We start from the raw sequence: 26015 nt of genomic DNA on the forward strand, positions 1-26015 counted from the left end.
GGCGTCTCCTGATGAAGACAACTGACTGGCGCTCAAGCAGGAAGGAAAACAGACCTCCCAGTGAGGTTACAAATTCGCATAGTTTGGCCATTTCTCTGCCCCTCTGTTTACTTTGTGGCCACAATGGCCGTTCCCTGCCATCGCATCACATCTACAACAACAAACCATTGAAAATGCAAAGTGGAGAAAGTGCTTGAAAATGCCTTCATGTCAGAAACAAACAAACTATTTTGTGGAATCTCATCGAAACCACTCATGCAATGTGAAATGTTGTGCTATGTTATGTTTTATGGTGTCGAACTGCTTTGTGGCTCCCACTCTTCTCTGCATCAGAATTACTGCACTCATCATGTTTCAGTGTGTTAAGGATTCAGCACCCACACCCTTCAGCAGATCTGGTGCTAATAGGAGTGGCAGTGGCTCTCCCATTCTTTTGACAGAGAAACACATCTGAAAGCTGTATGGGTGAGGTTCTGCCCACTCTTCAGAGGGCCCAGACCAAAGCTTTTCAAAGCAGGACCTTCTGGTTTTCTGTTATAGAAGCAAAAGAAGAAAGGGAGAGAATGCAAAACCAAAAAGGCAAGAGCAAACCCTCTCATAACTTTGATCTGGATCCCAGCTCTCCTTGGTTTGAGGTGGTGAATTAATGTGCTGACTACAGAGAATCTCAGTTTGCTGAATCACATATCTGCACATATTAGTAGTCTGCGAGGCAAAGACACACATTAATCAGAGAAAGCAAAGAGAGAAACAAAGAGGGTGGAGAGGCTAGCAGACTTGGCTCAATGGTCTCTGAGTGTCCTTGCGGCAAGCAGTCTAAGAAAACTTTTTTTAAAGCCACAAACCATTTTTGAATTGACAATTTTGTTGCAGACCAGCTGGGAGAGGGAGGGATAAAAAGAGTCTAAAGGAGTCTATCATTAGCTTCTTATATTTCTTATACAGAAAATAAAAAAGAAGAAACGAGAGTTAAGCAAGCATAAAAACAAGAGTAAACCTTCAGTCTGTCTCCTACTGTGGTTGCTTACTACATTAATAAAGATCTCTGACAATAGCTGCACTGCTTAGATAGAAAAGTGTTGACAATGCATTTGTTATCTCTTGTAATAAAGGAAGTAATATGGAAGATGTGGCACAGGGAGAATGTGACATAATTTAGCCTTTTTCTAGCCATATAATACTCAGTCGTTTCTAGTCTTAGCAAATGCTCTGCCTGTTTTTTTTTAAGTTTTTCATGCCATAAGCTGCTTTTTAAATTATTTTGATTCCAGGCCTTATACTTGACCATTTTCAGAAGAATCTTTTTAGTTTGTTAAACCACTTAACACTGATCTACGAATCATTCAAACATTAAAAAAGACACCAGTCTACCCATGCATTTTAAACTTACTCTTTAAAAACATTCTAGTGAAAATGGAAAAATGTGAACGTGAAATGGCAAATATAATCTTGATTTTGAACCCCTACTCCCAAAAGAGACACATCAGGTAATCATTGTGAGTAACTTTGATTCAGTTCTGAACAATACTCTGAGAGGAGCAGCAATTATTGTTGTGAATGAACGGATTGTTGATAGATGCCTCTCGACTGCATCCACTGAGCTCATCAGGTCATCGACCAAATGAGCTAAGACTCAATCAAAAAATGTATGTGGATAAAAAATGATGGAATCTCCAGGATTATTCAGATGCAGCAGAACTGGGAAGAATAGATGTGAAGTGCAAAATCTGTGCAGTACTCGTTTAGGAAATTTTTTTTTAAACTGACCCAAAGACCTTGCCTTTTCACATATTTGGTTCTCCCCATTCCTAAAATGTCCTAGTGCAGCATATCCCCGCCACTAGGAACCACTGGCTCCTACTGGAGACACTGTTTGAGACAGACAGACTACCCAGCACTGATTTAATCTAAACTAATGACACCCTTTGGCTGCACCAAGTTGCCTGGAATATCATATTTTCAGGCAATTTATAGCACTGCTGGACACATCTTCTTAAAGTCTGCATTGGATTTCTGGGGAGAAAATCCTCCTGTGCAGAAAATTCCAACAGGCTGCAGAACAGCAGTGTGCTAAAATGACATCAACACTGAGACACCTGATGTAAACAACTGGGTTCAAAGACTGGAGAGAATCAGCTCATGTTACCTCAGAAAACAGACACCCATTCACTCCATTATACAGGCAGTAAGACGTGTGGCACAAATAAAATCATCTGCATACCCTTTCCTTTGCTGCCTCGCTGACTTCAGAGACATACCTCTGAAACTGTAACCCTTACATAAAGGTCTCGAAAGATTCAAAACAAATAAAGAACACATGGGCGAGTACATACTGTGCAGTGTGAGCAGATACAAATGTCTTCACATGTTCGCAGGTGCATGAACCCACAAATATGCTTCACTTCCATACAGCCTGCTGTGCCTTCCAGGTATTTCTGTGATATAATATATTAAAGCTGCTGCTTCATGTTGTGTTTTTGCAAGATTCTTTATATTTACAAATGTGAACAAGAGACCATCAGGCACAATACTACCCCAGTAATTAAATCAGCCTGGGAGGTCCACTGTGGAAATGTGTGAGATTATTTGCACTATACTGAGCTGCCTCTCGCAACACTCACTCATGCCTCCCCCACTTCATCTTTTCTTCCTCATCCCCTTAGCACACAAATGCCCTACCACTCCACTCCCTCATTGCTGGTGGATAAAATTGGCTCAAAGCTGATTGCCAGTGGAGGAGAAAGGGGAAAAAAAGGAGGGATGAGGGTTGGGATGGGTACCCGTGGGAATTAAAGAGCAGCGATGACATCGTGTGCAGCACTTCCATAAATCAGTAGTAGATGAATTACTGTGAGTGGCCAGTGGTGAGCATTCTTGGTTACTGTTAACATGTTTGTCACTAGATGGAGTGCGGGAAAGTAAAGGGGCTTATATTACAGTAAATGGCAGTAGAGCACAGTGACAATGAACAGGGTGGTTATTCTACCAATAGGTACTTTGAAGAGAGATGATTTTCTATTTCTTCTACACTGTAAACAAAATCCCACGCCACAAAAAAAAGCAAGAAGTGGACCACAGTTACAAGTGTTACAATGCCCAGAGAGCAGCTGCAGTTGTTCCTTTGGCAGCATTGTGATGACTTTTTACTGGAGACTTACCTGAACAGGTGCCAGCTGGGCTCGGGGATCAAACACGCGGATCATCTTATCCTATCCAAGCATTAAAGAAAGAGAGACTTAGTAAGTCAATTAGCAATATTAGAAATTTTTATTATTTTTGATACATGACACAAATATTAAGAGGGCCAATTTAAACTGGGACTTTTTAAAAACCAAAAAAATTATGTCTGTGTTGTAATTTCCTCTTTTTCCTTCTGTGGAAAAAAGCTCAATGGAAAGGGGCTTTTTTTTAAGTATTTTTAAAAAAAGTCTATATATCTATAGTAAAATTAAGAAAGAGCAACACAAGCTCTCCAAAGTGCCCTTATTCATCAGCGTGATCTCACTGATTCATTGTTAGCAAATGCAACCCAGTGACCTCGCCGTGGCCTCCCGTGCCGTGACCCCGGCCAGCCCAAACATGCATTAGGCATCAATCAAAGCAGCCAATCACAGTGGCTCCTATGTGATTGGAAGGAAATGGGGGCTTAATGGGATCAAACTGTGACTGTGAATGTGAATGTGTGTCTGCAGCACGACCGTGATCACCGCAACGGCCTAACGTGAGGAGCTGACAGCAGGCAATACTCTAAAGGCAAAACCATCGGCACTTTTAAAGATATACTATGCTAACTGTGATGCAGTTAAAGTCACAAAAAGATGAGCTCTGTGCAACAGAATATAAATAAAGAGCTACATTTTTCCGATTTTTTTAACTTGAGTAGTAAACAAGGGTAATAACTAACGTTCTGCTTCTTTCTCTGCCTCTCCACTCGTGTGTGAGTGAAGCCCACCCACGAGTATGATGGCCCAAAGCTGTGTCTTCAGGCCGCTGTGACCTGGGGCTAAGCCAAAGACTCAGAAGGCAGACATACACACAAACACACCCACATGGGCCACAGCCCACCTGCTGCCAAAATGCCAGATTTGGTCTAAAACCAATCTATGAGCTCTAAACTATCTCTAAGTGGTAAAGATTTATTTGTGGAGCTTATTTTGGGAGATAGTAAGCTGGTGCTGCCCCTAACAATTATGTCCATGATTTATTTGAATTATGTTGTGAATGCTGAAACCTTCAATGCAAACACATACATGCCGACTCTCTCACATAAGATATGGAAGAGGACACCAGCTTGTGCAAATACACAAATGAGAGGTTTCTCACATACAGATGTTCTCCAGCAAGCAAACGCGAACACACACACACCTTGTTAAGCCTATGACAACAACAACACATATAAACTTTACCTAAACTCATAAATGCAGAGTGGCCAGATAGCCTTGTGTGTGTTTATGAGTGTGTTTGTGTGTGTGTGTGCTGAGAAAGCTGCTGTATAATCAAAGTGATGGAGCCTCATTCTCAAGCTGCTGTTAATGAGTTTTCGCCACTTGTGTGTTGCACACAACTTTCACATGTGTGCAAACACACACACAGATGCTGGGAATCTTCGGCGAGGGCTGCTCTCTCACTCCAACTTCACTCATCAAACACACTGTCCTGCCAGCTTGTTGTTTCCCATGGTTACTAGTGTAGTGTAACTGTGACTGGCAGTTTGGGATCACACAACCTTTTAGTCAGTGATTCTGTGCTCTGTGGGAGACAGAGCACAGATAAAATTCAAAATTCAAGGTGAACCGTGGGGCATAAACCCACAGACACCTCACTTCCAGACAGCATACCACCCAGGCCCGTCCATCATTCAGATAAACAAGGGCCTACCTCCATCCCTGCTCACACTACCTGTGGGTTTCATTGCACTGAATGCTGCCTTTCTCCACAGTGTGTCATAAATACACATCTCTCCAGGTTCAAATGAGGCCTGTCATGATTCTTGCTCCTCAGGGTGGTGGTCTCCCCTTCATCTTCCCCCAACCCAGCCCTGTGCGCAGTGTTTACCCTACAGGAGGGCTGGAGAGATTGGACCCACATGTTGGCAGGCCCTATTTGCTTTAATAAGCTAGATTGGGGAGACTGAAAGGGGCCTTTTGGTTAAATGACACCAGAGCCCAATGGGGCAAGAACCTCAGAGGCCTCACAGCCTCTGATCTTGCACCCCACCCCACCGCCACACCTCTGCACACTTGTTTCTGAGGTGCCTGGTTCTTTCCGTCTAAGTCTCACTTTGGACAGAAAGGCTTGTTAGCTCCGGTGAAGGCTATTATCCTGTCAACTTAATGTCATCATTTGGACACAATCCATGACTGCTGGATTAATTTGTTACTTGTCAGAGCAAAGACAAACAAAGGGAGCCTGGGCCAACAATGTTACCTGCTAATTACATGCATGTGGCATATTTCTGTGTCAAAGTTTATTTGGTCTCAAGCTCAAGTAAGCTCATTAAGTATTTGTCATATTTTCATATCAATCACTTAATTTGAGCTTTTAGTAAAGTTTACTCTAGTCCATAATGTGACAGTTAAAACAGTGTACAACAGAATAATATTTAAAAAATGATCCCTGGGCTCTTTCTATATTCAAAATATACTCATCAAATAATTCCCTCTAAACTTATAAACTTCTATTCCTAAACAGATTTAAACCACATCCTTTCTTCTTCTTTCTTTGCCTAAATTATTAACACCCAAACAGAAAACCCTTTGGCCATAAAGACACAGCTTTCCAGACTTCCTTTCTTGAGCAATTAATTTAGTTTATTTCATGCTTTTCCTATAAACCACATACCCAGTGGAGATGTCAAACAAGCACTGTTCACCAGATTCTAATTCTTCTTATTGGGTTTGGGGCTCAGGGGTCAGGTGGGGGCAAGACAAAACAAAGGCCTTGATATATTTATCCTTTGTACGCAGCTTGTTTCCATTATTAGAGCCTTTATTGCCAAGAGACTGAAGTTTCCAGTCTGATGAAGAAAATCTCCACAGGCCTTCTGTTTTAAGATGTTAATAATGGTGCCAAAAACATTAATAAACGGTAAATTACATCTTTTGCTATAAAATTGGTTTTCTAAATGTATCCCCTTTTCCCCTCTAAAGACCTGCTCAACAGTTTCTGATCTAATGTGTAATGTGACCCCCACCCTTTTTTATAAGTTTGACCCGTGTTAACAGTTTTCTGAAATTAACTCATATAAACAGATAAAGTGCAGCAATGTTCAAAGTGGGGCTTTCTGCACTCAGTGTGAGACACTGACTGCATCTAGTGGTCACAAACCACAACTGCAACTAGAGCAATCAACCCTCCGTCCATATATTAGAGGGTTACAGCATTCACTTTAAATCACTGTAACGTACAGTCACAGTAAAAAGAAAGTACGTCTATGATTTAATGCATTAGGATTTAATGAAAATAATCTGTCCCTAAAAGGGTCTTAATATTTAGTAAATACAACCCCAGATGAATTACATCACACGATATATTATTTTAATGTGACACTATTATATATTTAACAAAGTCAAAATGCAGAAGCAGTATGTGAAAAACTGAAAACATCTTTACTGATTGCATAGGAATTAAGAGAGTAAGTAGCAGCCACGTGCTGCTAATCAAATGTACTTGATTAATTGATCATCAGTAAGTGTGAGCACCTCCATAAAAGCAGAACTTTTGTCAGTTTGCTCGATCAGTCCAAAGAGGACATCAATTTCTCTGAACTTACAGAAGCTGTTTTTGTTGCTCATCAATCTGGTTATAGAGTCATTTCCAAACAATCTGAAGTCAGTTCAGTGAACTAAAGTATTCACAAGTGGAAAACATTCATGATTGGTGCCAATTTTACCAGCAGTGAAAGCCCCAGTAAATTCAGACTGTACTGACCTTGGGGTGAACTGACTTTAATGTTCAGACAAACAGCAAAAAACCCAAGACCTCTATCTTAGACTCTACAGGCCTCAGTTAGCATGCTAAATGGTAAAGTTCAGTAAAAGGGATGGGGAGGGTTGTCTTTCTTCTCTAAAAAGAACATGCACGGCATTTCAGCAAGAACATGTGATACCAACTTTTAAGCACAGTGGTGGAGAGGTGATGCTTTGGGCTAGTGTAGAAGTGACAGGGCCTGGACATTTTGCAGTTATTGAGTAAACCATGGACTCCTCTGTAAACCAAAGTATTCTTACTCAAATGTGAGCCCATCTGTCTGACAGCTGAAGCTTGACCAAATTTCTATCATGCAACAGGACAATGATCCAAGGTGAAAGACCCAAGGTGTTACAATGGCCTAGCCAAAGTCCAGACCCCAGCCCGACTGAAATGCTATGGTGTTACCTTAAGAGAGCTGTGCATAAGAGAATGCCCATAAAACCTCAATGAACTGAGTGGGCCAAATTCCTCCACAATGATGTGAGGGACTGATAAAGAAAAACAAGTACTTCAAGTTATTGCTGCTACAGCTGGTTCTACAAACTGCTGAATCGTGAGGTTTCCTTAGTTTTTTTTTTTTTTTTACACAGTGCTTGTGCATTTTGGCTTAGTTTTGACTAAGACTTAACATCCTGTTCAGGTTGAGCTGTCCTCACCTTGCAGGAGGAAGCCAAAAGAGATCCATCGAGTTTCCAGCCGAGACTCTGCACCTGGTCACCGTGCTGCTCTAGAACTGCAAACACGCAATGGATCTTTTAAAGTGGTAGAAACTGGAAATAATGTTAATGTTAGACAGTGACAAAACAATGACAAAGAAAGTTAAAATGGTTTGGAAAGAAAGAGGGAAGCGAGGACAGATTGACAGCACAAACACAGACAAGACAAAAAAGAAAACAAAACACACACATCAATGTAAAGAGGTCACTTCATGAAAATGCAGGGAAGAGATGAGGCCATAAATCAAGCACACAGTGTTCAGAAAACACAACAATAAAAGTATGAGTGGTTTACACCTTTCACCAGTGTAGGCATATGTAAGAAATTCAAAGCATGGCACGTGTAAGCTGAAGTGCCATAAGTGATCACAGCATAGCTTGTGTGAATCATTTCACCATGACACACACCAAAAAATGAAGGGTGCTCTTGTTAGGACAGTGCCACACAAAGTAAAAGTGAAGAGCGAAAAAACAAACAAATAAACACAAGAACCCAAACACACGCTCACTTAGATGCACATTTTCTCATTCAGATCTTGCTCCTTGACCACACATGGAAAGAAAACTACAAATGAGGGCGATGAAAGACACGGTGGCAGGTTGGATCAGCAGTGAGCAGCAGCAGCCAGGCCAGCTGTCATGGGGGGGTGGAGAAGGAGGGACACAGTATATGTGTGTGGGTTGGGGTTGTTTTTTGTTTTTTTTGGGGGTGTGGGGGGGGTGAGGCCAGAGGATAGTGATTATATCCTGAGGCCAATCCAAGGAGACTGGGGCCAGGATTGCAAACCAAAACATTACCTCTGCTGCTCCAGCACTTAGACAGAGCCACAGGGCTGTAAAACGTAGGCAGTGTCAGTGAGAGAGTCTCCAACACAAAAAAAGGGCAAGCACTTCACTCCACTCCATATATAAACTTTTGTTACACACAGAAACAAAATGCGGCACATTTACTGACAACTAACTGACACAGACTGAAATGTTACATGTGAAAAACAGCACGGCACATGATGTACGAACAAAGATTTTGAGATTTGTTTCAAATAAAAAAATTTAACTGTGCTCAGCTGCTGGTTGTAGTTACCTGCTAGCGGTGCTTCCTGGCAGTTGGTGTCCCAAATCTGAGCAGACTTAGTGGTGCCAACAGCCAGCAAGCCAGAGGAGGTGGGGTGGAAGAGCACCAGCTCGAGCCTGCCCTGACCTGGCCGCAGGGTCAGCTCTGGACTGCTGGACTGCTCCTGCGCCAGATCACACAAACGCCACAGCTTCACCTGCGCACACGAAAGGACTAAAAATAAAGATAATGGCTCTTTCTCCCTCTTCCTGCCATCTCTGTATCCATTTCAGGGAAAAAACAAACCTTCATCCCTTTTCTCCCCCTCTCCCTCCTCTTAGCAAAACAAACAATACGGCTAGATCAGGTGATTCTGAATCCTCCCTTAGTTACACTACAATAGGCCTAAGCTGCTGGGAGGATTCCCATAATGCACTGAGGGTTTCTTCTTCACTCACTCACTAAATGTGTTTATACATGACTCTGCATTTAATCATTAAGTATTATTATTGTGTGGCTCTCTTCTACAGTGTGTTTTTTGTCCTCTCTCCCTCCCCTCACCAACCGGTCATGGCTAGGCTAAGCAACCATAAGACTGCAGGAGCTGTGGTTGTCTAGCCTCACAAAGGGAACAAACTGTGTGAAGAAGATCAAAACAGCATGTAATTAAAATATCAAAGTGTAACATCAACCAGGCCGTCAAATGATGTATTTCTCTAAATGTTGAATAATTTGGGGTCTGGGCTCATGTTATGTTTCTAACATCAATATCAGATTACATGAAAATTTATGAAAAAGAGTTTATATAAAGTCTAGTTAAGTCAGGAAAAACACACAATTGAGATCACGTTTCCCAGACATTTTCCCTGCTCAGCACAACCAAGCTGGTGAAACAATATGACGTGCTGGCAAAAGATAAGAGGAGAGAAAGTGTTTTGCAGATGCGGGGCATTGCAGATCACTTTGGTTCGTGTGTGCGGCAAAAGTTGCATATCTTTACGGGTCTGTGAGGTAAACCGAGCTGCTGAGTATGAAGACGCAGGACCCCGCTCAGCACATTCCAGTAAGCTGGGGCACCTGTGGCTGAGAGAAAGGAGTCTTCAAAACGTTTAAATAGGAAAAACAATTCAAAATCCTGGCAGGAATAACAAGGCCTGAGACGATGGAACGTTGGCTTATGAGTATATTTGAACGAACAAGGTCAGAAAGAAGTAGGACACTGAACAGCTCACCGTTTCATCTACTGAGCATGTTGCCAGGAGACTATCATCAAAAGGAGAGAAGTCCATGTCAGTCACAAGATCTGACAGGAGAGAAGGAAAATTAATTAATAGACATTAGCATAAGATATTAGAACCAGGTCATGTGTCTACTTTCACTTCTGAGAAACATCATGTAGATTTCTCATGTGATTTCTGTTTTTAAAGAGTTTAAGAGGCAATCAAAAGGATTAAAAAAAAAAAAACTACCAGAATGGCAGGAAATCTGGGTGACAGCCCGCTGGCCGTCTGAGCCTGGTTGGACTGAAGACAGGCCCAGCATGCCTCCACCTGTGGACACGTACAGCAGACAGGAAATGTCAGGAATTATCCTTTCAAAAATTCAAAATGTTCCTTCTAACTGTGTTTGATTTTTAGGTTATGTTATCTTGATATTCTGAACTTGGGTAACAGCAGTATAAACATGACTCATACTGTAAAAAGTGGATACTTCTATCTGACAAAGATAAGCCTGAGTAAATTCAAATGTATTTTTAACGTGATGATTTTATTTAAGAAGCGGAAAAAACAATCGATCCAAACCTATCTGGCCCTATTTGAAAAGTAACACCCCACCCTTGTTAACTCCTGATTTAACTATAATTAACCACATTTTTGAAAAGCTGAGTTCAGTTTCAGTAATCAACCCAGGTTGGAAAACCTTACAAAGACATCAGGAAGGGGGCAAATACCTTTTCACAGCACAGTATAAGGGAATGTTACTGTTCTGCCAAACCTTTATAGTCTTACCAGCCTGCTCAGTATTGAAAGCCACCAGCTTGGAACTTGCTTTGATGTGGTTGCCCTGGGAGGCAAAGGAGCCAGCATGGACATTGTTGATCCACTCCTAGTGGAAACACATGGGTTTAATAATGCGCAAGCATAAGTCAATGCAAAAAAGACCACAAACAACCATCTCCTCTTTGTTTCATAATATTAAGCCACACACTGTCACAACCATAAAAAAAAAGAAAAAGAAAGCAAACGCTGCAATAAACAGGAAGGATCTGACAGAGAGCACACACACATGCACGCATGAGTGGGAAGGAAGTGGAAGTCCTCCCTGCTTTGCACAGCAGAGAACTCTTAAAACTCTTTCATAACATTAACAAGGCAAGAGCAGCTAGAGGAAAGTGTGTCTGTACAGCATGCTCCAGTAAGTACTGCTGCGCTGCTATTCAGGAAACTAAGAGCAATCCTGATGGTCATTCAGCCGCTAAAGGGCACTTTGACAGCTCCGACAGCCTTGCAGAAGAGATGTATTGCTGCTCTGTTCATTCATTTCAAAGCACTCTTTGCATTTATTGCAACAAAACTAGACATGTTTGTGTCAAAAGCGAGGTAGACAACAAATGCAAATACATCACACTAGAGGCCGTTTCAATCCCAAACAAAATCACAACATATGACTTAACTTAAATTCCTCAATCTAAACCACATATAATGCTGATTATTACAATAACTGAGTCTATAAAACTTCTAGTTATATCATCTGAAAGACAACTTTATGTTCACTGGTCACTTTCTTTCACTACCTTTTTTAAATTCCTCTGCAGGCCTATGATTTGAAGTAGCTTTGACATAAAATTGCTTTCTTTTCTCATTCTAGCCACATAATCCTGCATCTCCTCTTGACCAACATTTCACCCCTGCACTGAGTATAAAATGTCAGCACACAGACACATGACTTCACATTAAATCTGCTCTCCGGTGCAAAGGGCTAGTTTAACATTCACAAGAGCAAAGCACCACCTGCTGTCTTAAACCCCGGGCACAGATTTGTAGAGATACCACTGTTTCTGTGCATGCCAAGGATTGCCTCGGCTTTAAAAATAAAATAAAATAAAAAAAAGCTGGGGATTACATTATAATATACACCTCACAAAGCAGAGCTTTAGGCGTTTAAAGTTGAGAAAGAATTGGTCCAGATTTGTATGCAAGACACTGCAGTCCAGTCCAGACATGTCAACAATTGCAATCTGCAGGACTACTATCATTGAAAAAGAGGCAACTGTGGTAGTTATATGGTAGTTATATTATTATTATTATTTTCCTTTCCCAGTGGGGAAATTTTATATTTTTTCCCATTGGCTGAAAATCGGAGCAATCAAAACCATATAATACTGCAGCAAAGAGCTAATAAGCTATTTTAACACAAGTATGGTGATGTGCATCACCACAGCATCCTATCACGGCTGACAGCAGTGTGCAACCACAATGATTTCAGTCTTCACTAAGAGCCCACAGAACACTTGCATCTCCTGCTCTGAATGCTGTGCAGATTTCCAGATGCAGGAAGTTCAACATCCCTTGCAAACACGCAGGCGTTCCCCACAAAAGAGCACACCACAGAGCTAATTACCAACGCTAACGCTAGCTAGCAAATCTGCACCTATTCTGTTGCTCGCAAGCTACTCACATCTTTCTTGGCAATTTTCGGAGTGGTGTTTTTGAATTTGGAGGTCTTAAAGCGATTCATGCTGCCCTCTCAAACTGACTTTCGTGCCTTCCGGGTGTCTGTGTCGAGGTGGCTGGTACTCGGCAAAGGAGGGTTCCTTCTACAGCTGACAGTTCAGCCTTGCCGCTTAAGTGTTCGCTCGCTTTGCTCCACGGAGCTGTCCGACAGGGCGGGAGATTTGTTTCTGGATTGTTGCTGTCTTCACGCGCTACGCCGTGTTGCAAAAGGTGTGCATCCTCTTTCGTTTGTCACTTGTTATGTTCGATATACAGAGGAAAGTCAGGGGAAATTGAATAATTTTAGCCGGTCGTGATTTATATGATGTGACTTCTTAAGCAGAATTTATTTAAAAAAAGAAAAGGTGATTTAAGTTAAATTTTCAAAGCTCATATTTTCTTGAGAGAGTGACATCTCGGATTAAACAGAATATCTTTGGGGGGGGGTTTAGTGGGAGACGCCCACTGTTTCCCGAACATGCGCAGAGCGTCTGGAGCGGCGGCCAGTGTAGCAATGATGGCGTCCTCGGCTGCTCGTTGCTCCTCACGTTGGATTACAGTCGCCGTGTCTTCAGGACAGCGGAGAGCTGTCAGTGCTATTGTGTGCTCTGGGCATGGAGAAGTCCGGAGTTTCTCTACACTGCGGGCCGAAAAACTGTGGCGCGATGGGAGCCTGGTGTGTGGCGGAGTGGGGAAAGCGGTGACATTGAGAGGGCTGTCAGGTAAGAGCTGTGTTAGCCATATGGTAGTAGCCTTAGCTAGGCTAGGCTAGGCTAGGCTAATTGTTTTGAAGTTCACTCGAATGACGCAGGGTAAGACAGCTAAATAAAAGTGCCCTCATGACGGCTCAAGCAAACACTGAAGAAAAGACGAGCTTGGAGACCGGCGCATTTTTATGATGCACTCTCAAAGTTGATCAAATGTGATGCAGTCAGTCTTGCATACTTTGCAGTCATTAAGTTCAGTTTGCAGGAGACCGATGCCGGTGTTACATTTTGCTGTCAGACTGTAGATTTTGGCCTGGTCAGTAACTTAACACTAACATTAGACCTGTCAGTTTGACTAATTCACATGCTCCACATTTGGAGGGGGCTTTAGGGATCTGTGTTGTTTCTAGAATCTTCTGTCAGTTAGGGTTAGTCTAAGGATGCTTTCCATTCATGTCTTTTAGCATTATTTGTCACCTTCACTCGCTAACTAACCGCAGAAAACAATGTTAAACACACTAATTAGTGACACAGTTACACAAACACCTACAGAAATATCCACAGCTTACTTACATTTTTATTCCACATCTTATTTTTCAAGAATTGTGTTATTGGAATAATCCCACAGAGGAAACCATCTAACATGATCCACAATACTTCTTGTACAGTGGATTTGTGGACAGATGAGCCACAACTTTAACTTTTTAGTTAAAAATGCACCACTGCATTTGGAGAGACATCTCATTTATCCATACATACCTCTTAGGATCACAGTGGGGCTACAGCCTATCCCAGCTGATATAGGCTACACCCTGGACAGATTGTCAGTCCATCACAGAGCTAACGGAGAGACAAACAACCACACATTCTCAGATCCACACTCTAGTGTTATTTGGTTGTAGATGCATCCAAGTTTTACATTAAAGCTGTCCTCCATCTGGCGTCTTTTTACTTGTCTGCATTTCTCTTTAAATGTCTTGAAACTGTACTCACACCTTTCACCCTGCTGAACAGTTCCAGGCCTCAAACCACCAAACGCTGTCTACACTCAGTCCTTTCACACAAGTGCCCCTGCCAGCAGCAAACAGGACTTTTACCAGGTTCTTGGGGTACCTCGCACAGCAACGCAGAAGGAGATCAAGAAAGCCTACTACCAGGTCTGTTCCTGCCTGAGATGCAGCTTGAACTGAGCACAGTAGTGTTTGCAGTAGCTGACGGTGTGTTCATGTTTGCTGTCCCTCAGATGGCTAAAAAGTATCACCCTGACACCAACAAAGATGACCCACAAGCCAAGGAAAAATTTGCTCAGCTGGCTGAAGCTTATGAGGTTTGGTTTTGGGCATTAATTCTACTCTAGATTTGCTTTGCTCATTGAAACCTATGAAACATCTCCAGGTTTTACCATTATTACCTTACTTTGTTCTTCATAGGTTCTTAGTGATGAAGTGAAGAGGAAGCAGTATGATACATATGGCACAGCGAGCTTTGATGCAGGTCAGGCGGGTAGAGGACAGCATTACTGGAGTGGACATGCCAGCAATGTGGATCCAGAGGAGCTCTTCCGCAAAATCTTTGGAGAATTCTCTGGAGGCCGCGGCTTTGGAGACTTCGGCGCCATATTTGATCAGCCACAGGAGGTTAGAGGGATATTGTGAAATAGGGTGAAGTGAAGACGAGCGATTCCTTAGCTGATTCTAATTGAAACAGTTTATTTTATCAATCAGAATGTCCTCTTCTTACATGTTTTGTTTGTTTGTTTTGCCTCCCTCTCATAGTACATTATGGAGCTGACATTTACTCAGGCAGCAAAGGGAGTCAACAAAGAGATGTCAGTTAACATCGAAACAGCCTGCCAGCGCTGTGATGGTAAAGGCCACGAGCCAGGCACTAAGGTGCAACACTGCCACAACTGCAATGGTTCTGGCATGGTAAGAGCTCCAACAATCATCTCGTTTCTATCTCTTTTTTTTTCCAAGTGTGTTATTAAACATTAATTTTCCCCGCTATAGGAAACAGTAAATACTGGCCCATTTGTGATGCGTTCCACATGTCGGCGCTGCGGTGGCAAAGGCACGGTCATTTCCACCCCCTGCAACTCTTGTCGTGGCACGGGACAAACCAAACAGAAGAAGACTGTGATGGTTCCTGTGCCTGCAGGTCAGTCACACTCAAGTCTGTTTATCTGACTACTGTTTACACGCTGCAAATACCTCAAGGATATGTTTGCATTCATTTTTAATGAGCAGGACCATGTGCCAAAGCAAGCTTTGCTATAGGCTGTTTCACAAAGTTATTGAAACATTGCCTAAAAGGGCAGCTTCACTGATGAACATTGAGTAAAAGATAGTTTAATCACTCAGAATTTGAAAGAATGCAAAGATAAAATTACTCTTAACTAGTTAAATACATAATGTGACTCGAGTAATGTAATCAGGGTTATTTTGGCTCCTTTTTTGTCCGTATAGTTATGCATATTAAATTGAAAATGGTCTTGTGCCAGAAAGTTAATTAGCTCTGTCCTAAATGTATAATTAAATAGTTGTGGACTGGAGGATAGTTTATCTCTGTATTGAGGTGTTTAGTCTAGAAAAACAAAATAGACATTTAATCTTAAAAATTTAAAGTATAAATGTAAGCGACATCTCCTCCTTGTACCTTTTAAAGCCTGCTGGTGTTGATCTTAATGGGATTATTCTTTGAGATGGATCGTTCCACTGTTCAAGTTAAAAGTCGTTTTAATTGATACTACATATTATGCCCTGCAGGAGTGGAGGATGGTCAGACCGTGAGAATGCCGGTTGGAAAGAAGGAGATCTTCATCACATTTAAGGTGAGTATTTGTTGCGCATCAGTTGCTGCTATTTAATGCTAATCTCATAGCCAGACCTTCCAGAAGGGTTTCCTTCTGAGCCTCTTTAATGGGATTGCCGTGTGATTGTGACCAGGTCCAAAAAAGTCCCATATTCAGGAGGGACGGCGCAGACATCCACTCTGACCTTTACGTATCCGTAGCGCAAGCCATCCTGGGCGGCACAGCGAGAACACAGGGCCTATATGAAACTCTGAATTTATCTGTAAGTAGAAAGTCTTGTTACCCGAATAACAACAACTTTGGGCAACATTTCAAACACATTCAGTGTAACAATTGACTGGATTTGTCTTTAGATCCCTACAGGCATCCAGACAGACCAGAGGATCCGCCTGTCAGGGAAGGGAATTGCTCGAGTCAGTGGCTATGGCTTTGGAGATCACTACATCCACGTCAAAATTAAAATACCCAAGTAAGACTGCACTGACATCCTTGCAGTGTAATTTAAAAATGTATTAAATCACAATAAAGCTAAAACCTTGTTTTCCTGTATAGGAATCTCACAGATAGGCAAAGAGCTCTGTTGATGAGCTACGCTGAGGATGAGACGGACATAGAGGGGACAGTAAATGGTGTCACTGCCACCACCACAGGTACACAGCTTCATCTGGTTTCCTGCTTTTTTCATTACCTACTTCTACCTTCTTCTGTGGTTTTTGCTGTGTACTTCTGGTCCTTTTGCTGTGTACTTCTGGTCCACTGAAATAAGATTGAGAAAGGAATTTCTGCCTAGTTGATAAACCTGGCTGATGGAGTATCAATCTCTGTCCAGGTGGGGGCAGCAGTGGTAGGCGGTCTGAGGCAGGGCAAAGAAAACATGACAACAAGGCAGAGTTGAATCAACAAGTTGGCTTCTTCTCCAAATTAAGGAAATTATTTAGTTCGTCCTGACAGCCACAAACCAGGTAGGACTGGTTACTGATTTATGTTCATCTCTCACTGAACCTTTTCTCGTGCTGTTGTTCACAAACAGTAAACTTTTTTAATACTTTGTTATCTGGTTTGTGGCTGTCGCATAAGAACACAGTGCATTTAGCCAGTTTAGGGATGTATCAGGTGTCTGCTCCTTATCTTTTCAATTTGGCTGTTTTTCTTGTTGTCTTAAGTTCTTTTTTTTTCTTTTTTTTTCTTTTTTTTTGCTTCCTTTTCAAGGTAAAAGATCTTCCATGAACTGAGAGCCTCCATCAGTGTGTCAGAAGACAAGTAGGAGGACAACGGAAAGAGGAATACTGGGATTTGGACAACTGTAGTTCTGGATGGAGTATTACAGACCTACCTACCCAGCCCTGTATCAAAAACCAAGAGGATTATGCACTTTGTACCTCTGCCAAAGTGGATCCTGGAACAAGAGACCTCTGTCGAGCATCCATAGAAGCAATGGTGATAGCAAACACTTGTAATTTCTTATGTCAATGTTAGTTTTCTATTCTTTATCAGAAGAGAAACATAACGGTGATAACAGCATCCACATGCGCACAAATAAGTTATTGTATCCACAAAGACTTCAGGTGCAGTCTAAAGTTTTATTCAGGGTTAAACAATCCTGTTATTAATCTTTCAGTTCTGTATGCATCAGTTGTGTTTTCATGCTTGGGCTTCTCCGCTTCCTCAGCGCTGCCAGTCCTGGCAGGATAAACATCAAAATAAAGTTTGCTGTGGTGGGCTGGAGGTGTGTCAACAGTGGAAAGTAAAAGTCTCAGAATTATCATAGAAAATCGAACTGAACTGTTCAAACTGTGAAAACTGATTTATTCTGATCTGTCATGTTGCATTATGAGAGAGAAATTGATTTTAATCCTCAACCACAGTCCACATGTACATAAACAGCTGTAGAGCATACATTAATGCATCAATGTGCTATATAGAAGAGATACTGTACAGCTCTAATAAAGCTAGGGCCCAGAAAAAAAAACTTTTATGTAAAGTACAGAAAAAATAAAGTTCACAATGCTTTGACTCTGTCTGCACCTTAATGTTTAACATGTCTTTGTATATGCACTGATCGTTTCATTAGGTACACCCGTAAACAGAGATGCATTACAGCGCTACTGCTCCGGCACTTTTACATTTTCACTTTTTGTTGACATTGTCATCTTTTTATTGTGTGGAGGGCATTTGTCAGAGGCAAGATTTAGAAAAGTCAGCACAGGTATTAACAGCTGTACTACATAGCTGTAAGAAATAATTGGTAAAAACTTTAGATAATATTATAACCTAACAGAAACTAAAACTAAAGAGAGTTCCTCTGTTTTTCAAGTTCATTTTTTCCCCCGAAAGTAGTTTTTATATTGTTTTTCAGATCTAGTTTTAATTTTGCCTCATACCCCCTCAGGGATGGAATTTGTGTGATTCTCAAGCTCTGGTCCTCTACAGGCAGATGAAAGGCTTTGTGGTGTTGATTTTAGGGTTGACAAATCTTCTATAATAACCCTGTGAAATTGCAAATATTTCATCAAATCACGAGAGGTGGTTTCTGTCCAAGGCAACAATCTCTATCCTTCATTGATAATACTGTATGGTTCAAAAACATAAAGACAACAGCAGGGTACCAAAACACTATTACTGCTGGAGAAACACACACACACACACACACACACACACTTTAAGCAGGATGAGAAAGAAGATCCTGCAGAGCCTGGGTTCCATGGCGATGAAGGATTTAGCGCGTGTAATCAGCCAAAACTATAGAAATTATTCGCTTTTTTCTGACTCTTTATACCCTTTTTTAGTCTTATGTATGAGTAATGATGAGCTCATTCACTTTGTTTTATATGTGTAAATGAGTAAACTCATTCCCACACAAAGTGTCTACATTACCCTGTGCACCAAAAAGGTGATGAGCGAAAATAAAGGAGCATCTCTCAAAGGCTACGTTCACACTGCAGGTGTTAATGCTCAATTCCGATTTTTTGATCAAATCCGATGTTTTTGTCTGCTTGTTCACACTACAAATAAAATGTGCCAGCAAACGTGCTCTAGTGTGAACGCTCAAAGCGGCCCGCATGCGCAAAAGAACATGTCACACATAACGCGCTCTGTTTAGACCCACAGCAAACAATATTGTTTGATTGATGGCCCTTAAAATAAAGACTTCGGACTTCGTTTCCCAATTTTTGCTTTAAGTTATTTTGTTATTTACATAATAATGTAGATAACCTAATAATTATCCTTATTGCTGTTTTAGAGAGGAGCGGTGCTTCAAAGGATAGTTGCAGATTTCTGTCAGAATCTACAGATTATACAGTACAAATAAAACGTTCACGTTTCTCCAACGTTGTCTTCCCAACAGTTTCACTGACATCTACGCTGGATGGCCAGGAAGCGTTTGCGATGTCTTCTCCGGCGCTGATAATTGGCGTGTGTCTTGTGTCAGTGATGTAAAAGACGGATTTAATGCGACATGACCGTTCAAACAGCAGTCGCTTTCTAAAACATCGGATATGTATCGGATTCAGTACCACATACGAAAGTGACCCAGATCGGATTTGAAAATATCGGATTTGTGCCGTTCACACTGTCAGACCATGATCGGATATGGGTCGCATAGTGTCAAAAAAATCGGATTTGATGCGCTTTCGCCTGCAGTGTGAAATGTAGCCAAAGGTGTGCCAACATTAAACTTTAATTCAAAATCCAAAGAGGCAAGCATACCCTCCATCTGTTTTCTCTCGTTTTGTGGAGTGGTGGAGGACAGCACTATGAGTAACATAACCTGGCACCTACAATTCATCTGTTATTAGACCTTTAGGTGACAATGAATGTATACAACAAATCCATCTCATGTTTTACCCAAAATCGTATAATTACTGTAGCTGTATGATAGAAAAGGCAAACAAACAAAGGAGCAACTACAAGTCAAAAAGAATGTTTTATTTCTTCATGAAAACAAAACATGTCTTTTTTCATTACTGAAAGCATAACATACAGTTTTTCCCCACTCTCATACAAAGAGATTACTCTAGCCAGTTACTAGTAAAGCTCCAGTTAGATACAGATAAGGATTAAGAGCAGAGTCAATGAAAATGCAAGAAAATCAGAAATACATATGACTCAGGCAATCACTCCACGTTTAATCTATGATAATAGGTCCAAAACTACTGAATCATTTTGACACTAGCATTATAAAATGGTATTACGTGGAAACTACAGGAGCGTATCAGCCTATCCCTGTATTTGTCCTCCATATATGATGCATAAAGCCATCTGTCATCAAAAAATACTGCACATCCACTTATGTGCAGTATTTTTTGTTTTTTTGGTTCTCTGTGCCTCAAGTGCTTTAAGTTAAAAAAAATACCGTTACTGTGTTAGGATAAAGATTATACTTCAACCACAAAATACATACAGTACACACTTCTCTGTGCTTAAAAAAAACAAAATAAAACTCAATATAGGTGATCATCCCACTTCGTACATTCACAATGCATACTGATGCATCCAGAACGAATGGACACATAAATAAGTGCTGAGCTGCTGAAGGTATTCTCACACAAATTCATCTCATGAAAGAATGTGGATGAAGCGTCATTAGTACAAAAATACAATCTTCCTCTTAAAACAGCCGCACGCACCTCTGTCCTAATATAGGCTCCCGTTTGCCAGTAAAGCTGAATTATTACAGTGAATTATTCATATTGGATAGTTAAGCTCTGCAATCAAACCAACAGGCAGGTTTGTTTGGTTTTGTTGAACAAATACAAGGTGCACTGTCACATAATTCTGAAAACAGAGAAATTATACAATTGAACATGCACCAGGAGAGATTAAAATATCCTGTATATGTTATTAGTATGTGAAGACTGATTATTAATCAAGCTTTTAACTGCTATCGCCCGTCTCAAAAAACAAACCGTTTGGAAATATTTGAAGCTGAAGCTTAATGGATTAATGAAATTTGGGTTTTCCCATTAACTTTGCAACTGAATTACTGTGCAGAAATAAAGATAATTATATACGAGGAGTCAAAGTTTACACTTCCAAATAATCTTCTTACTAAAGGCTTCAGTAGAAATCTAATGTGCACAGCGAACTTTACTAATCACACAATTAACTCACTCTATGTTCAATTTATTATTAAGGAATAAATACTAAACAGCCAGATACAGTTGTGGAACGAAATGTCACTTCAGTAAGAAAATAGGAGATCTACATGAGGTCTCGAGATACGACCAAATGCAACTGGAAGGACACAGATTGGAGGGATAATGCAGGAGGAGGTAGAGAATTTAAAAGATGAATAAATCTAGCGTGATGGATGGAATTATATTGGTCCTATAGATCATTTTGCTTGAATTTAACTGTTCCATATTTTTGTAAGCTTACATTATTATGCAATATGTAACAATAAATAAACTTGGACCACAAGCTATGACACGGTCCACATCTCGTGGAAAGATCTCAGTGTCCTTTACTGTCCTTCCTGTTACAGTCCTCTTTTCACACAGCAGCAGAGTGGCAGACGGAGCGACAGATCACATCAGATACCACGCAACCAGTCCAGCCAAGGCAGCAAACCAAGTAGCAAACAGGACCTGTCCTGTCGGGTGTCTGAGAGCAGCCATGGCCAGCTGACGGACGTATGCTGTTCCACCTGATGCCGCTGTGACACAAAGGAGGTCCGGACAAAAGCTTAGTTAGTGACAAGAAACGGTATCACTTACATATATTTACAAAGGCAGTACACTTACCCATTTTGGCATTGTAGTAGGGACATTTGCTGATGTCTCCACCCATTGCTCCATGAACGGGCATGCCAGCATCTAAAACATCCTCCTGGATGGTTTTGCCGATCTCTTCTAACTCCTCAAACACCTGCCAGAACGAACGTGAAGCATGTGAGGTTGAAATATAAAGTCTACAATTTGTTGTTGGATAACACAGATAGATGAAACATCTATGAGTAATTCAAATACTTGGAAAAAGCAAAACTCATAAGGTTGATGGCTGGAGCCCCGATTTATTACACTACTGAAACAGAAGAACCTTGCACGTCCACCACCAACGGTGCTTGAATGCGTTTGTGTATAAACAGGTGAACTGGAGACACACTTGTTCAACAACTGAGGTTTAAGACTTAAGGCTTGGCCTCTCACCTCAATGTTGAACAGAAAAGCCTTCACAGCCTCGTCCACCAGTCTCGTCTTTGTTTCCATGTCCAGTTCCAGCTCATTCATCCGACTTCGATACAGCTGCTTGAATGCTTTGGCGCTATGGATGGCATCGAACTGGTAAAACTCTAAGCCCTCTCCTGTGGGCGGCAGCTTCAAGGCTCTCTGTGCCACCTTCTTCAGCACCTGCCCACCAGATAGGTCCCCCATGTAGCGAGTGTAGGCATGTGCAACCAGCAAAACTGGGTCCTCCTGCCCTACTTGATGGATGCGGTCCACATATTGTTGGGTGGCCTTTGAGCAGCTTGCGTGGCTCTTCCATTCTGGACCGTAAAAGTATTCGAGGTCACGGGCCAGAGCTTCGTGGCGATGCAGCTCAGCGGGAAAATAAAGAGGAGCAAAATGGGGGTGATCCTTGTTTCTTTCAATCTCCTCCTCCAGGGCCGTGTATGTGTAGTAAAGCGCCACCGCACCAAGCTGAGGGAAACAAACATGAAAAGTTGGTGTAAAAGCCACTTTTTCTGCCCTTCTTCAAACACAAGCGTAACATGAGCTGTCTGCTTTGTGTTCTTGTTTCCACCAGTTTTCTATAACACATTTATTTGCAGGCTTTGCTTTGTGAAGTAGTCTTCTATATAAAAAAAGGACATCGTCTACCTTTTTTCTTGACACTCACCTTGAAGAGCTCTTTGCGGATGCGACCCCTGAGGAAATCTTTCACAAACTGAGTGTTCTCAGCCTTTTCGTGAATCTGCTTGGTCCCTGCTGCCAGCATCTCAGACAGATCCTCTGGCCTGGAGAAAGAAAGGAAGTTTGGTTTGTTGCGTATGTGGCAAAACTGAAGCAGGATTATTCATTTCAAATCTTATTAACACAGATACTATGTTACTGGAAGCAGCTTTACCTGAGGGTCTTTTCTTTCTGCTCATACACAGGCCCTGCACCATTGGACACATTCCCTGTTGTCTCCATCTTCTCCAGTGACTTATTGATATGATGTTTCCTGACACCTACTTAACCCTAAAAATCAGAACAAAGCATTTAACAAGCAGTATAGTCACATTAAAAAGTATTATCACGCTCCATCATTTTTAATCTATATGCTGTCAAGGTAGAGTGCTGCCGTACAGCTGCATTGCTCACTGCAGCACTCGAGATCCAAACAAAATTAATAGCGTACAAGAGCTAAAAGGACATTCAGAAACACATCCACTACCAAGAAAAATGTTCTGTCTCACTATCCTGAATAAAAATGTCAAGCACTGTCTCTTAACAAAGCAACTTCAAATCAAACCTGGTAGTTTCTGTACCTTCCTCCTGACAGATGATTTTTTTCCTTTTGTCATCTATCTCACAATATTAAAGAAAAAACAAAATTAAAAAAGGAGGGAGAGCAAGTAATCTACTAATCAGAGGGTTGGTGGTTTGATCCCTGGCTGCTCCAGTATTAATGCCAAGTATCGTCAGGGAAGATACTAACCCCAAGTTTCTCGTTTAAATATGCATGAATGTTAGACAGAAAGCACTTCAGTAGAAAAAGCATAGAAAAAAGTGCCTGTATGAACAGGTGATTGAGGCAAGTTGTATAAAGTGCTTTGAGTGCTCAGGTAGAATAGAAAAGCGCTGTACATCCATTTGCTATTTACCATCTTGGGAGCAGAACGACATTTTTTCCATATGGATCTTTACATGACAACTGACATAACCAAATTTAAGAACATTTCCCAGCCTGACCACCTCTGACTGCCCTGAAGCTAGAGAACTACTTACACTATGTCATTCTAATTTATAGGCCAAATATCTGCTACTGTGACTTCAGGAATAAATAATTTCAAAAGTTCAAGTCTATCATCACTGGAAGTTTTTCAAGGAAATTGGAGATCATCAGGCTGGATGCTCTGGGTCAGTTGACATAGAATGAGACCAATACATTACGCTATTAAAAACAGTTTACCTAGATTAGTGGTTAAGAGTCCACAAAACCTAACTTACAATAAAGTGTGTAATAATAATAATAATAATAATAAGTGTGTAATAATAATAATAATAAGTTTGTAATAATCATATCAGATCCATAATCATAAAGCTAAGTCTGTTTATGGTGTTTGACTTACTGTCAAATACTACCGACACCAAAACATAAATATCCCTTGGATATTTAGACGTACATTAAATAACAGCAGAATTAACTCTTACCCAAGATGACACAGAGGTTAATCAGCAAACGAGTGAAGCTAATAACCTCTTCACAGTGGCTGTCGTCCCTGAGTTAATGATGATGGAGGTCAAAGAAATAAAGCCTTTTGCCACTTAAATCCAGCGGCTTTAAGCCTCTGACCTGATTTACTGTAAGACAAAAAAAAAGAAAAGAAAGATAAGACAGGGTCAGAGAGAAAACTGATACAGTACAGACGGGCAAGTGCTGGCTTGGTTTACAGAGATAAGCAGCATCCAGGCAGGTGTGACCTAAATCAATGCAGCCAAACAAAAAGCAGCTCAAACAACACAGCACAGGCCTTCTGGCATTTACCGGGAGACTCCAAGCATAACTCGCACAATGAGCAAGCAAGTGCCATACGAGGAGAGCCTCGTAAGTGATTTAAATCAGCTGAATCCCTCCAATCACAGACCATGTTGTAAAACCACCTTTTATCATCACACGAAGGTTAAACCCGAGAGTTCGTCCTCTAGCTTCCCACAGTGGGAGCATCACTTTAACAACCACAGCTAACTTTACTGAACAACGCTAGCCAAGTTAGCTGTAAGCTAGCTAACATAACATTTCCACAAAACACGCTTAAGATTTGAGAAATCAGCGGTTTGCCACACACCAGGGGCCCACGTCTCTGTTCGTAAAATGTAATAATGCTAAATTACAATGCCACAACAAACCTTCTCTGCACCGTGATAAGCTACCTACAGCTACAAAATTACCGTGCGGAGGTCCAGAGCGAAACTACGTTTAACTCCGCCCCTTCGATGATCACATGATACTCTACAGGATGCTCTAAGATTTGTAGTTCTCGCACAGGACTACAGAAAAAAAAAAACTATCCAGAAAAAATTCCGTATCTTCATAGTATTAGGCTTTTCGTCACAGCGAAAGGGCTACTGAAAAAACTATTAAAATTGGCTATAATAAAAGATGTAGCTGAATAATGAAGAATTTCAACTAAATCATAGATTTCAAATAGCTAGTCCCGTCGAACTATCTGTTTATTACTCCAATAATTGAGAAATTCATGTAACTATGGAGAAAAGGGCAGTAGTATGTCACAATAGGGACAATAAGATAGGATAAACTTTATCCCAAACAAACACAGAATACAAGCTTAACAAAACAGACTATGACATGACCAAACAATAACTAACCTGGAATGAAAATAAATACTTTTAAAAAAGTGAACTGAAATAGAAATCCATCCATCCATTTGCTTTCTTCAACTTATCCACTTCAGGTGCATTGAGGGCTGGGGACTATCCAAGAGCCAGGGTACATTCAGGACAGGTTGTCAGTCTGATGTAGGTGGGAAAAAAGCATGAAATAATATTGTACAGCTAAGTAAAACATGTCAAAGAGAAGAATTTAAACTAGCTTACTGACTGTAGTAAAGCAGCATAGCAAAAACCAGAGGACATACAGTGGGTAAGTGTAAGAGTGTAAGGTGTTTTGAGAGCACAGTCTTGAAATAAACTGTTAGCATGAGGTGATGCCTTGCCAGACAGATGTGTAAACTGTAGAGAGCTATTGCGTGAGGTATGAAAGATTTACTGTCAGAGCTGAATCAGTCTGTTAGACAAGTGCTCTGCTGCTGTCCAGTAAATGATGCAGAAAGTGGTCAGGATAACAACAAATCCCAGAGCCAGCCTGATCATCCTG

General features: G+C 41.1%; 3 protein-coding genes across 5 annotated transcripts in view; 1 reads left to right on the plus strand and 2 right to left on the minus strand.

Moving 5' to 3' along the window:
- coro7 (coronin 7) overlaps positions 1 to 12599 on the minus strand; it is a 107430-nt gene extending 94831 nt beyond the window's left edge. The window contains exons 1-7 of the mRNA XM_086289263.1: positions 12418 to 12599; positions 10749 to 10845; positions 10209 to 10289; positions 9972 to 10042; positions 8770 to 8956; positions 7629 to 7705; positions 3159 to 3209 (exon numbers count right to left, since the gene is read on the minus strand). Coding sequence (XP_086145389.1) covers positions 3159 to 3209; positions 7629 to 7705; positions 8770 to 8956; positions 9972 to 10042; positions 10209 to 10289; positions 10749 to 10845; positions 12418 to 12477 — 624 coding nt within the window. The 5' untranslated portion in view covers positions 12478 to 12599. The remainder of the gene's footprint in view (positions 1 to 3158; positions 3210 to 7628; positions 7706 to 8769; positions 8957 to 9971; positions 10043 to 10208; positions 10290 to 10748; positions 10846 to 12417) is intronic.
- Positions 12600 to 12930: 331 nt separating this feature from the next.
- Positions 12931 to 17984, plus strand: dnaja3a (DnaJ heat shock protein family (Hsp40) member A3a). 2 transcript variants are annotated; one of them, XM_086289273.1, is made up of 12 exons: positions 12931 to 13174; positions 14174 to 14316; positions 14403 to 14486; positions 14590 to 14796; positions 14935 to 15087; positions 15169 to 15316; positions 15925 to 15989; positions 16105 to 16233; positions 16325 to 16440; positions 16524 to 16621; positions 16801 to 16933; positions 17181 to 17984. In XM_086289273.1, exons 1-11 carry the CDS (start codon positions 12931 to 12933, stop codon positions 16917 to 16919), a joined length of 1506 nt encoding a protein of 501 aa, XP_086145399.1. In that variant the 3' UTR covers positions 16920 to 16933; positions 17181 to 17984. The 2 variants fall into 2 exon arrangements, with proteins under 2 accessions (XP_086145399.1, XP_086145400.1); XM_086289274.1 differs by lacking the exon at positions 16801 to 16933.
- Positions 17985 to 19877: 1893 nt separating this feature from the next.
- Positions 19878 to 25127, minus strand: hmox2b (heme oxygenase 2b). 2 transcript variants are annotated; one of them, XM_086289276.1, is made up of 7 exons: positions 25070 to 25127; positions 24332 to 24481; positions 23040 to 23155; positions 22812 to 22929; positions 22121 to 22612; positions 21716 to 21839; positions 19878 to 21627 (listed from the first exon to the last, which is right to left on the minus strand). In XM_086289276.1, the coding sequence occupies exons 3-7, from the start codon at positions 23105 to 23107 to the stop codon at positions 21500 to 21502; spliced, it is 930 nt and encodes a 309-aa protein (XP_086145402.1). In that variant the 5' UTR covers positions 23108 to 23155; positions 24332 to 24481; positions 25070 to 25127; the 3' UTR covers positions 19878 to 21499. The 2 variants fall into 2 exon arrangements, with proteins under 2 accessions (XP_086145402.1, XP_086145401.1); XM_086289275.1 differs by having other exon boundaries at positions 25028 to 25116.
- Between the last annotated feature and the right edge of the window lie 888 nt (positions 25128 to 26015).

This window comes from Aulonocara sp. 'chitande type north' Nkhata Bay, linkage group LG4, assembly GCF_057382095.1.
Source record: "Aulonocara sp. 'chitande type north' Nkhata Bay isolate Kocher_YH1m ecotype deep benthic linkage group LG4, A_spYH_male_GT1.1, whole genome shotgun sequence".
Taxonomy (NCBI): Eukaryota; Metazoa; Chordata; class Actinopteri; order Cichliformes; family Cichlidae; genus Aulonocara; species Aulonocara sp. 'chitande type north' Nkhata Bay.

Excerpts from the sequence above, each read along its gene's own strand:
- dnaja3a (XM_086289273.1), top strand. The coding sequence starts at position 12,931 with ATGCGCAGAGCGTCTGGAGCGGCGGCCAGTGTAGCAATGATGGCGTCC. Across the intron at positions 15,088-15,168 it reads ACTGCAATGGTTCTGGCATG|GAAACAGTAAATACTGGCCC; the intron begins GTAAGAGCTCCA and ends TCCCCGCTATAG. Across the intron at positions 16,441-16,523 it reads GTCAAAATTAAAATACCCAA|GAATCTCACAGATAGGCAAA; the intron begins GTAAGACTGCAC and ends TTTCCTGTATAG.
- hmox2b (XM_086289276.1), bottom strand. The coding sequence starts at position 23,107 with ATGGAGACAACAGGGAATGTGTCCAATGGTGCAGGGCCTGTGTATGAG. Across the intron at positions 21,840-22,120 it reads CTTTTCTGTTCAACATTGAG|GTGTTTGAGGAGTTAGAAGA; the intron begins GTGAGAGGCCAA and ends TCGTTCTGGCAG. Across the intron at positions 21,628-21,715 it reads CTACTACAATGCCAAAATGG|CGGCATCAGGTGGAACAGCA; the intron begins GTAAGTGTACTG and ends TTTGTGTCACAG.